This window comes from Polypterus senegalus, chromosome 7 (assembly GCF_016835505.1).
Source record: "Polypterus senegalus isolate Bchr_013 chromosome 7, ASM1683550v1, whole genome shotgun sequence".
Taxonomy (NCBI): domain Eukaryota; kingdom Metazoa; phylum Chordata; class Cladistia; order Polypteriformes; family Polypteridae; genus Polypterus; species Polypterus senegalus.
The window spans coordinates 168569806-168588184 of NC_053160.1; the positions used below are offsets into that span (position 1 = coordinate 168569806).

Here is an 18379-nt window from a genome sequence, read left to right on the forward strand (position 1 = left end):
AAAAAAGGTGAAATAACTGAAAACATGTTTTATATTCTAGTTTCTTCAAAATAGCCACCCTTTGCTCTGATTACTGCTTTGCACACTCATAGCATTCTCTCGATGAGCTTCAACAGGTAGTCACCTGAAATGGTTTTCACTTTACTGGTGTGCCTTATCAGGGTTATTTAGTGGAATTTCTTGCTTTATCAATGGGGTTGGGACCAACAGTTGTGTTGTGCAGGGTAGTTGGACGATCATTTATATTTCAACAGGACAATGACCTCAAACACACCTCCAGGCTGTGTATGGGCTATTTGACCAAGAAGGAGAGTGATGGAGTGCTGTAAAAGATCATGGAAATAAAGAAAACACATTGAATGAGGAAGTGTGTCCAAACTTTTGGCCTGTACTGTGTGTGTGTGTGTAATATATATATATATATATTAGTGTGTATACAGTGGTTTAAAAAACTATTTGCCTCCTTCCTGATTTCTTATTCTTTTGCATGTTTGTCACACAAAATGTTTCTGATCATCAAACACATTTAACCATTAGTCAAATATAACACAAGTAAACACAAAATGCAGTTTTAAATGATGGTCTTTATTATTTAGGGAGAAAAAAAATCCAAACCTACATGGCCCTGTGTGAAAAAGTAATTGCCCCCTGAACCTAATAACTGGTTGGGCCACCCTTAGCAGCAACAACTGCAATCAAGCGTTTGCGATAACTTGCAAGGAGTCTTTTACAGCGCTCTGGAGGAATTTTGGCCCACTCATCTTTGCAGAATTGTTGTAATTCAGCTTTATTTGAGGGGTTTCTAGCATGAACCACCTTTTTAAGGTCATGCCATAGCATCTCAATTGGATTCAGGTCAGGACTTTGACTAGGCCACTCCAAAGTCTTCATTTTGTTTTTCTTCAGCCATTCAGAGGTGGATTTGCTGGTGTGTTTTGGGTCATTGTCCTGTTGCAGCACCCAAGACCCTTCAGCTTGAGTTGACGAACAGATGGCCGGACATTCTCCTTCAGGATTTTTTGGTAGACAGTAGAATTCATGGTTCCATCTATCACAGCAAGCCTTCCAGGTCCTGAAGCAGCAAAACAACCCCAGACCATCACACTACCACCACCATATTTTACTGTTGGTATGATGTTCTTTTTCTGAAATGCTGTGTTCCTTTTACGCCAGATGTAACGGGACATTTGCCTTCCAAAAAGTTCAACTTTTGCCTCATCAGTCCACAAGGTATTTTCCCAAAAGTCTTGGCAATCATTGAGATGTTTCTTAGCAAAATTGAGACGAGCCCTAATGTTCTTTTTGCTTAACAGTGGTTTGCGTCTTGGAAATCTGCCATGCAGGCCGTTTTTGCCGAGTCTCTTTCTTATGGTGGAGTCGTGAACACTGACCTTAATTGAGGCAAGTGAGGCCTGCAGTTCTTTAGACGTTGTCCTGGGGTCTTTGTGACCTCTCGGATGAGTCGTCTCTGTGCTCTTGGGGTAATTTTGGTCGGCTGGCCACTCCTGGGAAGGTTCACCACTGTTCCATGTTTTTGCCATTTGTGGATAATGGCTCTCACTGTGGTTCGCTGGTGTCCCAAAGCTTTAGAAAAAACTTTATAACCTTTACCAGACTGATAGATCTCAATTACTTCTGTTCTCATTTGTTCCTGAATTTCTTTGGATCTTGGCATGATGTCTAGCTTTTGAGGTGCTTTTGGTCTACTTCTCTGTGTCAGGCAGCTCCTATTTAAGTGATTTCTTGATTGAAACAGGTGTGGCAGTAATCAGGCCTGGGGGTGGCTACAGAAATTGAACTCAGGTGTGTTACACCACAGTTAGGTTATTTTTTAACAAGGGGGCAATGACTTTTCACACAGGGCCATGTAGGTTTGGATTTTTTTTTCTCCCTAAATGATAAAAACCATCATTTAAAAACTGCATTTTGTGTTTACTTGTGTTATATTTGACTAATGGTTAAATGTGTTTGATGATCAGAAACATTTTGTGTGACAAACATGCAAAAGAATAAGAAATCAGGAAGGGGGCAAATAGTTTTTCACACCAGTGTATACACACTAATATATATATATACACAGTATATATATATATATATATATACACACATACATACACACACACACATTTTTACCAAACTTAGTTTTCTAATTTCTATGTGGTTTCCAGAGCAAAAAACTTGGGAAATTTTCATAAGAATCAGTCAACAGTTCATCATGAAAACCACTGTATATCGCTGCTAATTTAACTGTGGGTCTGCACTAAGAATGCCATACTCTTTGCAGATAAAGCCCAGCTGGAGAAGGTTATTATGGAGACTGCATAGTAAATGGTACATTTTTTTTTTTTTTTTAAAAACTAACACTTAATAGGGATGCACCAACACCATATTTTTAACAGTCACTGTCAATATCAAGAAAGTATCAATTCTAGTACAGTACTATTAGTTGTTCTTAAAGAAAATAGTGTTTTACATTTTAAAAACTACAAACTTTAAGCAAACATATTTTAAGTAATGCCTCTTGTAATTTTTTTTATATTTAGCTAACAAATACAACCTTTTAACTAATCTCAATGTCAGTTTTAAAAAGAAAACTACAATCACACAGTATTCTTAAAAACTACCAACCTTAATCAATCACTGAAATTTTAACAGACAGGTTCTTTTTAATAAACAATAATATTTTAGCTTTAACACATATCACCTTTTTCTTCCCTCTTATTTCTCACTCTTAGCTACACTAAAAAGTCCTTTCTGATAAGCAGAGCTCACGGAAGCTTTTGTGCTAAATCAGCCATGGGATGGAATCTGAATCCATTGCTTGCTCTGTAGTGCAGAATACTGCCTGATCTTGGAATATTAGGTTGAGGCAGGTACGTTGCTCTTCCAAGTTTATTGTTGTGTGGAAAGTAAAATGAAATCTTACTTGTATGTCTCCTGAGAATACCATCAGTAATGAACTCCTAAAGTAGAGACAAAAATGTTTGAACTGTATGTGTTTTTTTTTTTTTTTTGCTAGCAGTACCTCTGCAAGAATGATGTATTGTACTTCTGACTCACATGTGGGTGATTAAACCACACACATGAAAACTGCACTCTTAAAGATGACACATGAAATGGAACCTTTCATAAAAATGTGAATCTCTGCATGTATAATGTGACTCAAAATGAAAATGTTTTGGCATTTTATCCTACTTAATTGTCTTGTTCATCTGTCAAAAATTGTTAGATTTGCCCTGAAAAAATTGATTTGTCATGAATTAATTGCATTCACAAAAGCAGTGTTGCACATGTGTAGACAACGAAAGTGGGTCACTTCACTAATTAACTCATATATATGGTATAAATTGAGATAGTGAGAGTCTTTATGTGCTTTCTAAATTAAATAATTGAATTTACTAGAGCATCGGTTCCCAACCTTTGCTCTCTCCTGTACCCCGTGATTAGGCTTTTCATTTATGAGTACCCCGTCTCTTAATTTACCCCCACCCACCCCTCAAAAAAGTGTTTTTTGTTTTTTTTTATTACTTTAGCTAAATAATCAAACAACTCAAATTAACCTAATGACATTTATAGGCTTTTATTTTTGAATTTTACATTTTACGATTTCAATTTTTTATAATAGCAGCCTAACATAAGATCAAAACAAATAAAATAGCATTAAAATACTTTTCAACCACATTAACTTATAAAGAAAGTACATAATTATTCATCTTGATATACAAGTCTTCCAATGTGGCTGTTAATAGTTTTAATGCTGCCCTTGAACTTGTTTCATGGAGTTTTTTTTTTCTATTTTATTTTATTTTTTTTAAATCAGGTTCAAACGAAGACAGACAACTTCAAATCAGGAGCTTCGTCAAGCTTACTGCGATATTTATTCTTAATATATGCATAAGACGAGAGTGCTCTTTCAACAAGCTGTGTGTTCGGAAAAGGCAATAAATATTTTATTGCTTAATCATTGAGTTCTTGGTAGTCTTCTTTCACTACTGCCCAGAAGTCAATTACATTTCTTTTTTTTGAAATCAGATTGTAATGAAGAATCAGTCGAAAGTTTAATCAATTTTTCTTTTCCAGAAACCGATTGTTTTTTCCAACAAGCCAAAAAACTATTTGTTGAATAAATGTAAAATCCAGTTATCTTCACTACTTAGCTTTGGAAAATACCGTCTGAATGACACCTTAGTACTTTTTACTACTTTTGACAATTTCAGCTCCTTCTCAGATAAAAAACTGTGAAGTGTCTCAAAAACATCACACTGGTCTTTTTTGATATACGATTCCCAAAAATCCAATTTCTTGATCATAGACTCAATTTTGTCGGACAACTAAACTATGAGATAAGTATGCACTGCTGTTGAAACCATTCACTTTCATGAAACTTACAGCTCAACTCAAAAGGATGGTCTTCAAAAAAAACCTGATCTTCATGTCTCAATTCAAACAATCTTGCGATTACTTTTCCTCGTGAAAGCCACCTCACTTCCTTGTGTACAACGTTGACAGATCGATTGAGCACTTCCTTCAATGAATCAGGCAGGGGTCTGGACACTAGGCTTTGTCTGTGAATACAGCAATGACTCCAAACAACATGGGGAGCAACTGCTTTGATGCAACCGCGTAAACCAGACACAGATTTTCCACAATCCGTGCAAACACCACAGCAATTGGCCCAATCAATTGCTTTTCACAGAAATAACACTGAATGACATTAAATATGTCCTCTTTCAGTGAGAAGGTAGCAAAGTAAAAAATTTTCTTCAAGCATGTTATTTAAATATCTTGCAACAATACACAAAATTGACAGATTGGAAACATGATTGCTTTTATCCACCTGTATTGAAAAGAAGGGACTTTATTCTTTCAATTACTGTAGATTCAATGTTGTCAGACATGTCCTTAATTCTCTGAGAAACTGTATTGTTTGAGAAGAGAATATTGTTAATTTTTCGGATGTGGTCATCATGGAACATACATTGAACAGCATCTTTGATACAAGGAGATATCACATTTTCGGCGATTGTACAATTTTTATCGCTTTAAGCAATACAGTAACTTATTCTGTACGATGCTTCAACTGCATTCTCATTGACTTTGTTTGCGGATAAGAAAAAAGAAGTTAGATTAGGGCCATTTAATAGTCGCTGGAAAAAACTAACATCTTTTTGTTTATAATTTGCATGTTTTGTCTCTAAATGGTGCATCAATAAAGATGGATTCATGCCACCATTAGGCAATATATCTTCACAATCAATGCACAGTGGTTTTGGACAGTCTTCATCTTCAGTGAATGAAAAGCCATATCTCAAGTATTCAACAGAAGATTTTCTCTTCTTTAGTGGAGCACGGATGGTATGAGGTTTTTTTTGTTAATAGTGTTAACTTTATCTCTTGCAAGAACATGCCTATCAGTCGCTGCACCCTGGTCCCCTTGCGCTTGTAAATCAGACTGCTTCAAAGTACTTGTAGCTGCCTAATCAGCAGGTTGACTTTCAATGCTAACTGCAGCTCTCTTAAGAGTTCCAGTTTTCAACCACATATCCATTTTGGGGCACAAAACAATATCAATAGAATGTCAGTCAAAACAATAGCAGCTAAATACTGTAAATCAAATTAAGCACTCATAAAAAAGGAATGGTCTAGGCCTATTAATACACATTACTCACTTAACACCTAATCGATCACTAAAATTATGTATTTTACCGAAAAGGGGGAGGACACGTGCAATTGTGCGTTATGACTAGTGTTGTGCAAGTCTAGTGACAACTTTCACATAAGTCTCTCTTTGTAAACCAAAACTCTATAACTTTGTTTTTGTGTTATTTTACCCTTTTTTTGGCGTTTTCCACCATTACCAATATTATTTTTGAGCACCCCTAACTGGTTCACCGCGTACCACAGGTTGGGAAGCGCTGTACTAGAGGATGCATTACAATTTCCTTTAAGTATTTTCTCATCTTTAATAATATTTTAATAATGATACAAACCAACCATTTAAAAATACCAATACGTTTAATCGAGAAGTGACTGGTCTTTGAATGTTTAAATTGCTAGTGTTATGAATGTTAACACCAGCACCTTCCCTTGAGGTATCTCCATCACATATACATTTGTGGTGTTGATTCGGCACTTTTCAGATAAACAAATAAATAAAAAAAAAAAGCCAAACAGCAGATCAATTTTGCCAGCATTTAAGATTTATTAGGAGATACAGTGTTTATCTGACATGCAACCCACAGAGAATTAAAGGTAGTCTAAACAGTTTATATAGGAGTTTGGGGGTGAAGTCAATGAAGAAGCATATCAGTGCATTCATATTTTTGGTGAAAAATTAAAGAAATCTCATACATCAAAACAGCTGTCAATCCCCTCAAGATGGGAAATGGGTATAATGGTATTTTCTGATCAGTAAATTTAATCTATCCAAAAAGCAATATTTGTGCATTCCTGCTTTTTAAGCATACACAAATGCATTTTTTAACTGATATGGTTTGATATAAAATCACTTAATATATCCATCCATCCATCCATCATCCAACCCGTTATATCCTAACTACAGGGTCATGGGGGTCCGCAGGAGCCAATCCCAGCCAACACAGTGTGCAAGGCAGAAAACAAAGCCCAGGCAGAGCACACACACACATACGCACACTAGGGTCAATTCAGAATCGCATGTCTTTGGACTGTGGGAGGAAACCTGCGCAGACACGGGGAGAATATGCAAGCGCCACCGTGCCGCCCCCACTTAATATACAGTGCATCCAGAAAGTATTCACAGTGCATCACTTTTTCCACATTTTGTTATGTTACAGCCTTATTCCAAAATGGATTAAATTCATTTTTTTCCTCCGAATTCTACACACAACACCCCATAATGACAATGTGATAAAAGTTTACTTGAGGTTTTTGCAAATTTATTAAAAATAAAAAAACAGAGAGCACATGTACATAAGTATTCACAGCCTTTGCCATGAAGCTCAAAATTGAGCTCAGGTGCATCCCCGTTTCCCCTGATCAACCTTGAGATGTTTCTGCAGCTTAATTGGAGTCCACCTGTGGTAAATTCAGTTGATTGGACATGATTTGGAAAGGCACACACCTGTCTATATAAGGTCCCACAGTTGACAGTTCATGTCAGAGCACAAACCAGGCATGAAGTCAAAGGAATTGTCTGTAGACCTCTGAGACAGGATTGTCTCGAGGCACAAATCTGGGGAAGGTTACAGAAAAATTTCTGCTGCTTTGAAGGTCCCAATAGCACAGTGGACTGCATCAATCATAAGTGGTAGAAGTTCGAAACCACCTTCCTAGAGCTGGCCAGCCATCTAAACTTGGCGATCAGGGGAGAAGAGCCTTAGTCAGGGAGGTGACCAGAGGTCCTCTGTGGAGAGAGGAGAACCTTTCAGAAGGACAACCATCTCTGCAGCAATTCACCAATCACACCTGTATAGTAGAGTGGCCAGACGGAAGCCACTCCTTAGTAAAAGGCACATGGCAGCCCGCCTGGAGTTTGCAACAAGGCACCTGAAGGACTCTCAGACCATGAGAAACAAAACTCTCTGGTCTGATGAGACAAAGATTGAACTCTTTGGTGTGAGTGCCAGGCGTCACGTTTGGAGGAAACAAGGAACTGCTCATCACCAGGCCAATACCATCCCTACAGTGAAGCATGGTGGTGGCAGCATCATGCTGTGGGGATATTTTTCAGTGGCAGGAACTGGGAGACTAGTCAGGATAAAGGGAAAGATGACTGCAGCAATGTACAGAGACATCCTGGATGAAAACCTGCTCCAGAGCACTCTTGACCTCAGACTGGGGTGACGGTTCATCTTTCAGCAGGACAACGACCCTAAGCACACAGCCAAGATATCAAAGGAGTGGCTTCAGGACAACTCTGTGAATGTCCTTGAGTGGCCCACCCAGAGCCCAGAATCGAGTCTGATTGAACATCTCTGGAGAGATCTCAAAATGGCTGTGCACCGATGCTTCCCATCCAACCTGATGGATCTTGAGAGGTACTGCAAAGAGGAATGGGCGAAACTGGCCAAGGATAGGTGTGCCAAGCTTGTAGCATCATATTCAAAAAGACTTGAGCCTGTAATTGATGCCAAAGGTGCATCGAGAATATATTGAGCAAAGACTGTGAATACTTAAGTACATGTGATTTCTCAGTTTTTTTATTCTTAATAATTTTGCAAAAACCTCAAGTAAACTTTTTTCATGTTGTCATTATGGGGTGTTGTGTGTAGAATTCTGAGGGAAAAAAATAAATTTAATCCATTTTGGAATACATAAAATGTGGAAAAAGTGATGCACTGTGATTACTTTCCGGATACACTGTATAAAACTGACAAATTACATAAATACCTCCAAGAATATGGATTTAACAGTGCGGCAATTACAATTCAAGCTCCCTGCCATAATTGCCAATTTTATTTAACATTCAATACCAAAATTAGCTCAATATTGAATTCAATGTTGAATAGCTCAAGTTTTTCATGGCCAATACTGTATAAATACATCTGAATAAAATTGCACATTTACTGAATCTTGAAAAGAGCAACTGATAGATGTTTATTGACTTAGATCTGAAAACTTTTGCATTAACAGCAAAACACTCTGGGTGCTCTAGTTATCTTCAACAGCACAAAGATATGCATTCTATGAGTCTATGTGTTCACCCAAAGATGAACTGACCCCTCTAAGGATTGTTCCTGCCTTGTACCCTGTGCTTGTTGGTATAGTATAGGCTCCAGCTTACCTGTGACCCTGAGGATAAAGCAGATTTGGAAGATGGTACTACTTGTAACCAGTACCTGTATTTGTCTAGTTCTTATTAAAAACTATTAAAGGCAGTGAAATAATTATGCCGATATAAAGCTAACCAAACCCAGAACAATACTACTAAAAAATGACTATGAAAATAGCTTGTACCTGCAAAATAATGGAAATACCCATGTATTAATATCAAAGACATAAATGAGGAGCAGAGCCACCCTTTACCTTCAGCCTTTTTTGAAATAATGAATAACAAGTCCCAAACTCTGTGTAGTGGGTTACGGCATCATTCTTCAATGAGAAAATCCTTTAGTTCTATTAGGGACGATATGGAAATCTCCTTCATACTTCACATTCCACAACTTGCCATGAAGGTTTAATGACATTCACATCTTGTAATGGAGGAAAGCCATGGAAGATGTTTGAGGTCACCCTGCTATTCATGAAATCACTATTGAACTATTCTGGTGCTGGCAGTTTGCAATGTGGGGTGCTGGGATATTTTAAAAACTCTACTTAAACGAATTAGATAATGTGCATATAAATGTATTTCATAATTATTTTACAACATACTTGGCGTTGCTGCATGTCAACATCCATTAAAAATTGGTTCCAACTTGTACTTATTTAATTTTTGTGTGAATACCTATATTTCCTGAGTGAAGGGTGCTGGCAGTGACAGTGTATGGAAGTCTTTGATCTTCTGGCAAACATGTGACTTGAGGCTGCCGTTTAATTGGTTGCATTCAGATTTTTCCGATATTCCCATATTTATTGGCAGTAAATTAGTGTTGTTTTAGGTTTACTTTTTTTTTAATCTAATGTGATTGGATAATCAATAACACACTATTTCAAGTTCACATTAGTGGTTTACAGTTCACATTCACCATTAATGTAACTACAGATAGGCAAATGTGGCTTTACAGAGATGTCAACTTCAAGTGGATTATTTGTTTAATTAAATACCCCATCATAAATCTTTCACTAGAAGAAAGAAAAAAAAAAAAAGATAAAAGGAGCTTAGATCCGACCAACCTGATTAAAGAATTTAGCAGCTGGCGAGTGATTGAGAATGAGATTACACACAGACTTTTTCTCGCTCTTGTTATGACACGCTGAGTTGGCCAACGGGATGTGGTGTAAGTAATACCTTTTTTGCTTTCCCTGTTTGCTATTTCAAAGTGTCAAAGTGTTGTGGACAACGACGGTGGTATGAAACTTAAAACATCTTTTGTTAAAAATGCAAGCGGCACAAAAGCAGCCACAGTCATCTAGACCAGTGTTTTTCAACCAGTGTGCCGTGGCACAGTGATGAACCTTGAGAGCTACCCATGTGTCCCACCCATGTGTCCCACCGAAATAATAGTATAGCGCACTTGGGTCTAAAACCGAAAGGAACAAGCTCCATAGCTGGTCAAGACCCGTCTGACGAGGACCTGTCTATCTGGAGAAGCTGGTAAAAAAGCAGCTCCGTGATCGGGATGTTGTAGACACAGCTGTTAGAGCACTTCAGACACGTCTCCAGGCTAAATCCATCTGCCCTGGGTGTGTGGTCTCCAGTGAGCTTCACAGCGCTAGTGGATAGAGGGCAGATGAGTTGCCTCTGACGCAGAGAGGGGTGGGCAAAACAGGTGAAGCAGCTTGGAGGTGCTGCCAAAGTGCTCACTAGGTGCTGTGTCTACAAATACTGATCTTGGAGCTGCTTTTTTTTAAATAAACCTCCTTCTCTGGTAGTCCCGCCCCTTCGGGCAGTTGAGCAAGTATATAAGATATATGATATGTGTTTGTGGTTGGATAGTGGTGGGCCTTGGGACGATTTTGGATACAAAAAGTGTGCCACTACAGAAAAAAGGTTGGGAAAAATCGATCTAGGCAATAGTGTGAGGCTATTTTTTTTTCAGGCTTAATGAAAATGACTCAATTTAATCAGAAAGTAATTGAGAAATTTTTTGGCCTGAAGGAAGGAAAATTTATGTTCAAGGAAATATAGGTATCCAGATTGTAAACAAATAATATGATTTAGGTTGGACTTGTCCTGTGAGTGTAGTAAAAGATAGATTGGGGGCAAATTAGGTTTTAAGATGTGGGGGTCTGTGGATCTTACAATATGAATTTGTGCCTAAGTGAGGTAAGCTTGGCAAACTTGCGTAGGACTAAGCAGACTGGCATCAAGTGTAGAATAAAGTTAGGGTGGGAATGACTCTGTTAGTGTAGGAAATGATAAAATGGGATGCAAGACTTGAAAAAACATCATGAACATACAGTATTTTCACTAGAGTATACCTCTAAAATTGTTCACATCTTGTCCATGGTATTACCATGCAGAGAAATCATTAGACTTAAGACCACACACAAGATTTAAATGCTGCTCTGATCAATGCAGTTTGTCAAAGCTAGGCATACGCAGTCATTATTTAAGAGGCTCTGCAAAATTATTTTGCATGGCAGAGGTTTTTCTGACTGAAACACCTGCAATTTAGGTCCTCTTTAGAACTGTTCGCTGCCGCACATTGCTTTGAAAGCCCAAACAAAAAAAAAGTGCCAATTGTGATATTTTTATAGTAGAAACATACTGTTAATTTGTAATCTACCTGCACCTCTACTCACCTTTGCAGTTACATTTGTAATTGTAATTTAATGAACAAAATCCATTTTCACAAGGAATTTCCATTATTTAGTGACCCCTATAATTTGCTTCACCTTGAACAACTTTAACAAAAGTAAGAAAACTAGAATTAAAAATTACGGTGGTTACATAAAATGAAGGCTTACTATATTCCGCTTAAAACCCACTTTTAATAAACAAGGATGTGTACTGTTTTTCATCAGTAACACTCAAATCAAGATCATTCTTTGTCACTTTCAGAGTGGAATCTAATCTTTTGGGTTGGGTCTGCTTGAACTGAAATTTGAAGCTTGCAGGCTTGTGCTGAAACATCATCTTGGTCCTTTATAGCAAATTGAATCAAAGTGTGACTACAGAGGAAATAAAAAAAAATCCTGCTAACATACTCAGGTCAGGTTGGGGAGCATGCACTGCTAGAGTGCATTGCCGCACCCACCACATGACAAAACAGCTTGTGAATCTGGTTGGCAGCCCCCCCAGGCAGACAAGCAGGCCAGTCCCACCCTCCGGGAAATGACCATCTACCTGCAGTATGAACAAAATCAAGATAAAGCCAACCTTAATTCAGTTTTCTACCATTACAAAGTGCAAGTGCCATCATTACACAGTGCACTCATTTTTAAGTGAAGTTACCATAAAAACTATACTTTAGCATGAAAATTCTCAATTCAACAATTTACTTACAAGTTGAATTATTTTAGAAGCGGTTTATCTTTCATGTTCTGTTCTAACAGTATCTGTAATTATATTGATTTTGTCAATTATTAATTTGTCTTTAAAACCCCTTCACTTTTTTCGCATTGTGTTATGCTGCAGCCTTATGCAAAAATCTTTTGAATTTATTTTTCCCTCCACATTAACCAACACTCAATATATTTTTGCTAATTTATTAAAAATAAATATCACACTGACACAACATACAGACTCCTTTGCTCTGATGCTTGAAATGTGGCTCAGGTGCATTCCTTTCTACTGATTATCATCATTTGTACACCTTGTTTGGAGTCCATCGGTGGTGAACTGAGTGAACATGATTAGAAAAGGCACACCCGTCTATAGAAGGTCCCGCAGCTGACAATGTATCAGAGCAAACACCAAATCATAAAGTTGAAGGAATTGTCTAACAAAGATGGAATTGTGTTAAGACTACTGGGGAAAAAAAAAATCATATGGCATTAAAGCCTGCTTGGAGTTTGCAAAAAGGCACCTAAATGAACCTCAGTTTAAGAGAAAGAAGATTCTCAATTCTGATGAAACCAAGATTAAAATCATGTTTGGAGGAAACGTGGCACCGCTTATCACATAAGCAATATCATTCCAATGGTGAAGATTGGTGGCAGCAGCTTCATGCTGTGGGGTTGTGTTTCAGGAGCAGGGACCAGGAGACAAGAAAATGTTATGGAAAAAATGAACAGAGCAAATTACAGATATATCGTTAAAGAAAGCCTGCTGTCCAGAGTACTCTGGACCTTAAACTAGACCAAAGTTCCACTTCTCAGTGGGACAATGACCCTAAGCACAAAGAAAGACAAAATTGAAGTGGCTTAGTAACAACTCTTTGAATGTCTTTGACTTGCCCAGTCACAGCCCAGACTTAAAGCCAATTGAACATTTCTATAGTGATCCAAAAATAGCTGTCCACCAATGATCTACACCCAACATGACAGAACCTGAAAGAATCTGAAGGAATAAAAGGAACAACATCCCCCAAATGCAGGTATGTGAAGCTTGTCGTGTCAAATCCAAGATGACTCCTAGCTGTAATCACTGCCAAAGTGGCTTTAACTAAGCATGGAGTAAAGGGTCTCAATACTTAAGAGAGAATTTTTTTTCCCTCTCTCTCCCCTTTTAAATTTTGCCATTTTGAGGTATTGAGTGCTGCTTGATGCGAGGAAAAAAAATTAAATTATTTTAGACACAAGACTGCATGGCAAAATGTGAAAAAAAGGGATGAATACTTTCTTAATCCACTACATATACTTAAAATTTTTTTTGGAAGAATTCAAGAACATCAAAAAGAAATTCAGGAATATGAAGCTATTGGAATTCAAATGTAAATAAAATCCTAAATTATTTTGTTTCATAGAAAAAGCATACTAAGCAGTATAATAAAGCAACAATTAGCACTGCTTCTTCACAATCCTATCCTAATGTACACTCACCTAAAGGATTATTAGGAACACCATACTAATACGGTGTTTGACCCCCTTTTGCCTTCAGAACTGCCTTAATTCTACATGGCATTGATTCAACAAGGTGCTGAAAGCATTCTTTAGAAATGTTGGCCCATATTGATAGGATAGCATCTTGCAGTTGATGGAGATTTGTGGGATGCACATCCAGGGCACGAAGCTCCCGTTCCACCACATCCCAAAGATGCTCCTTTGGGTTGAGATCTGGTGACTGTGGGGGCCATTTTAGTACAGTGAACTGATTGTCATGTTCAAGAAACCAATTTGAAATGATTCGAGTTTTGTGACATGGTGCATTATCCTGCTGGAAGTAGCCATCAGAGGATGGGTACATGGTGGTCATGAAGGGATGGACATGGTCAAAAACAAAGCTCAGGTAGCCCGTGGCATTTAAACGATGCCCAATTGGTACTAAGGGGCCTAAAGTGTGCCAAGAAAACATCCCCCACACCATTACACCACCACCACCAGCCTGCACAGTGGTAACAAGGCATGATGGATCCATGTTCTCATTCTGTTTACGTCAAATTCTGACTCTACCATTTGAATGTCTCAACAGACCAGGCCACATTTTTCCAGTCTTCAACTGTCCAATTTTGGCGAGCTTGTGCAAATTGTAGCCTCTTTTTCCTATTTGTAGTGGAGATGAGTGGTACCTGGTGGGGTCTTCTGCTGGTGTAGCCCATCCGCCTCAAGGTTGTGCGTGTTGTGGCTTCACAAATGCTTTGCTGCATACCTCGGTTGTAACGAGTGGTTATTTCAGTCAAAGTTGCTCTTCTATCAGCTTGAATCAGTCGGCCCATTCTCCTCTGACCTCTAGCATCAACAAGGCATTTTCGCCCACAGGACTGCCGCATACTGGATGTTTTTCCCTTTTCACACCATTCTTTCTAAACCCTAGAAATGGTTGTGCGTGAAAATCCCAGTAACTGAGCAGATTGTGAAATACTCAGACCGGCCCGTCTGGCACCAACAACCATGCCACGCTCAAAATTGCTTAAATCACCTTTCTTTCCCATTTTGACATTCAGTTTGGAGTTCAGGAGATTGTCTTGACCAGGACCACACCCCTAAATGCATTGAAGCAACTGCCATGTGATTGGTTGATTAGATAATTGCATTAATGAGAAATTGAACAGGTGTTCCTAATAATCCTTTAGGTGAGTGTATATACACCCATCCCTTGGGATGAAAACAACTGAGTTTATTTCTAATGTTGATTCTATTTGTTATAAAGTATGTACTGAGACCATAAATCAGAATGACATGCTTGTATGCCTTTTACTGCTTGGGAAGAGATGCTGTTAGTTGACAAATTGGTGCAGAAGAATCAAGTGATGCTGCAGTCTGAAGTTCTTTCACTGTATATGACATAAGATGTTGTTGCAGGCTTTGATGTCTTAGGACTATGGGGCTGCACAACGTAGTTAACAAAGCAATTGTAGCTCTTCGCTGAAGCTTGCGCAATCATCTGGTGAGTTTGCCAGTTGTCTTCAGTCAATATCAGAATCACCAAAACACAATGCACATGGTACAGTCTATAATGTTTTACATAAATGTTTAATCCTTACAGATAACCAAGATTCGTGTAATTTTCTTTTTCCTTCTATGCTATCTATGTAAACCCTAGAAATGGTTGTGCGTGAAAATCCCAGTAACTGAGCAGATTGTGAAATACTCAGACCGGCCCATCTGGCACCAACAACCATGCCACGTTCAAAATTGCTTAAATCACCTTTCTTTCCCATTCTGACATTCAGTTTGGAGTTCAGGAGATTGTCTTGACCAGGACCACACCCCTAAATGCATTGAAGCAACTGCCATGTGATTGGTTGATTAGATAATTGCATTAATGAGAAATTGAACAGGTGTTCCTAATAATCCTTTAGGCGAGTGTATGTAGGTTTTTTTTTTTCTTCTTTCATTCTGCTTATGTCAGTGTGACTTCTCCAGATGCTCCAATTTTCCTCCAATCCCCCGAAGACAACCACGAGACATTCACGTCTAGGGTTTGTTTTCAGTCTTGTACCCAATTCTGCTGGCCTAGGCTAAAACTCTCTGTGACATCTAACCAGATAAAGTGGGTATGAAATAGATGCACAAAAATAATGCTCACAGTGATGTCATTTTTTTTTTCTTTAGACATGTTGCATGAACATTAATATTTCTGAAAATACTAATTTGTATGAACAAATATGTCCCCTGGCAAATGTTTGAAAATTTCTGGTGATTTTTATTTTCATTATTAGGATTTCCTCAGGCTTCAAATCATGGTATATGTTGTGTTGCTAGAACATATTCACCAATCCATAACCACCTGTAACCCTGAATCATACTTGATATAAAAATACCAATAAAAGTATTTAAAAAATAACTGGAAACAGGCAAATATTTAAAAGTAACAAAATCACCTATATTGGCAATCTTTGAATTCATATATTAGATCAGCAAAGAAATCAGCTTGAAATTCTCAAGGTCACTGGTTAAAATCCTTAAAACCATCTGCATGCATACTGACAGTCTTAGTTATTACTTGGCTGATACACTTGACCAAGGCAACTTACAACATTTTGAGAGATACAATTGGTTACATTTCTTTTCCTTTTCTAATGGAGCACAGTTAGGTTAAGTTATTGCTCATGGTCACACAGATCTGGACATCTTTCCTGAAAACACAGGCATTGGACTGAAGGATTGAGGAAGAATTGAAGCAACCGAACCTGGACATTGTAGGGGTTCATGGCAGGGCACACACACTCACTCAAATAGGTTAAATTTAGAGTCATTAATTAAGCTAACTCTGGAGTAAACCTCTGTAAAACTAATATTTAAATGGAAAAAATTCATGCAGTGTTACAAAGAAGTTCAAAACTTGCAGAAACAATATTTTGGTTACATTTGAGCCTTCATCATATACAAAACAAGGGGAACCAACATGAAGAATATGCACAGCATTAGTAGGTGAATAAAGGGATGATGAATGAAGAGCACTTGGAGGCTACGTTCATAAACGGTGCTATTTCAATATTAACTAACCACCACTGCGTTAAACTGCCAAAGACAAAATGCTCTTTAGAAAACTTCGATTCTCAACTTAAGTATTAAAAGAAACCGGATGTAGGTTGTTATTGGCTTACTTAACAACCAGTGAAATGCCACAACCCCCAAAACTCACCGTGACAGGAGTGTTAGTTTCTGTTCCAACATCATCTCCAACTTCTGTGCCTGCTTGGAGAGCCAGTGGTCGACCCCGTGAAGGCGGTAGCAGTTCTCCAGCATTAGCCTGAAGTCCCCCACGAAGTCAGTGATGCTCACGTATTGTCTCCGCACGAACTTTTCTTCCATTTTCCGCAGCCACATGGGCTCCTTGATTCGGCTAGCAGAGACCTCGTAGTCGTCGGATGGATTCATGAAAGGAGCGGCAATGCTGCGGTGTTTTTCCAATAAAAATCCGGCCAAAATTCGATAGCCCTGTTGCAACTCGTAACTCAAGTCCTCCTTGCTAGTCGCTGAAGATGAAGTACTTTGGTCGTTGTTACCGTCCGATGGTTCCTCCGATTCTGGGGATAATCCGTTGCTGAGCTCCAAATCAATCTTGGCAGTGCCACCGTTTTCACGCAGTGCTGCATCCCCTTTGTCGCCCGTTATCGAATCACACTCCAAGGACCCGGTGAACAAACATGTTCTGGTCTTGTTGGCAGGGGCGAAACCCGGTGAGCGAGCAAGTTCTGACAGAGCAGCGCAAACTTTCTGGGACTGGGCTCGAAGTGACGGAGAACCGTTTAAAAGACAGTCGCCGGCTGCCTGCCGGTCCAAATCGTTAAGTCTCCGCAGCTCCAGTAACTGTACCGCTGCTGCTGTTGTCTTTTCACTGTTGCCCAGTACGTTCCCTTTCCCCTGCTCCGTCTCAGTCGGCTCTGTCGACAAGCCAGCGGGCTGCACACCTCCTGCTGAATGGAGGCTAAGCTGTAAAAGAGGGTCGGGGCCTTCTCTTAAACCTCCGCAATCCGCGCTGTCAATTTGCTTCGCGCACCCGACAGGATCCCGTCTATCGGCGGTGCTCTGCCCTTCTTTGTCCGCCTCTCCGGGCGACTCATTGTTCGCAGGGCCTGTGCCTAGCATTTCCTCCATATCACCCGGAGACGAAGACCGCCAGCAGCAAGGGGCCAATTACCTAGCCCCTTGCCACCGCCTGCTCCTCCTCCTCCTTCTCCTCTTCACTCGCCGCCAAACCTCACCTGCCTTTTGACGTTTCAGCCTCCGTCGCTTTCAAAGCACTTTGAAAGATGCCGGTACTCATTCCAAGTAGCGAGCCCATCAGTTAGCGTCGCCTGCACCACTGCCGATGGCCTCAAACTCTCAATCTCGGCTTGTCGGTGACGCTCAGACTGCGTCGCGGATGTACGCACAGCGCACAAGCAGATAACGTACTTTTCGAACGCGAACTGTACACAAACAAACTGCGTTATTTGATGGAGCAGCAGTCTCCTCGGTTCAGCTCCAGTCCCTGTAGGTTGTACGCGGTTCGGCGCCGAGCGAGTTCTCGAGCTCCTGTCGTGCTGACGTCACCTGCAGGACGCAGGTTCACCTCTTGCGCATACTGAGGGGGGCGCGTCGGGAGTTAGGTGAGCCATACTAATTTCATCCGCACGTGTATAGACAATTGAGTGCGGACAGTCCGAGACAAACGGCATGGCTGATTTAGACTTATGCGACGTTATTGATACGACACAAAAGATGAAGCAAACCATTAGCACCAGCAATAACTTACAAATATCGT

At 39.4% G+C, this 18379-nt stretch overlaps 1 protein-coding gene across 1 annotated transcript in view; it reads right to left on the minus strand.

The window, feature by feature from the left end:
- The window catches only part of LOC120533004 (uncharacterized protein KIAA2026), a 103358-nt gene extending 85198 nt beyond the window's left edge, over positions 1-18160 (minus strand). Inside the window, exon 1 of the mRNA XM_039759591.1 lies at positions 16775-18160. Within this exon, the coding sequence (XP_039615525.1) occupies positions 16775-17730 (956 nt within the window). The 5' untranslated portion in view covers positions 17731-18160. The remainder of the gene's footprint in view (positions 1-16774) is intronic.
- Between the last annotated feature and the right edge of the window lie 219 nt (positions 18161-18379).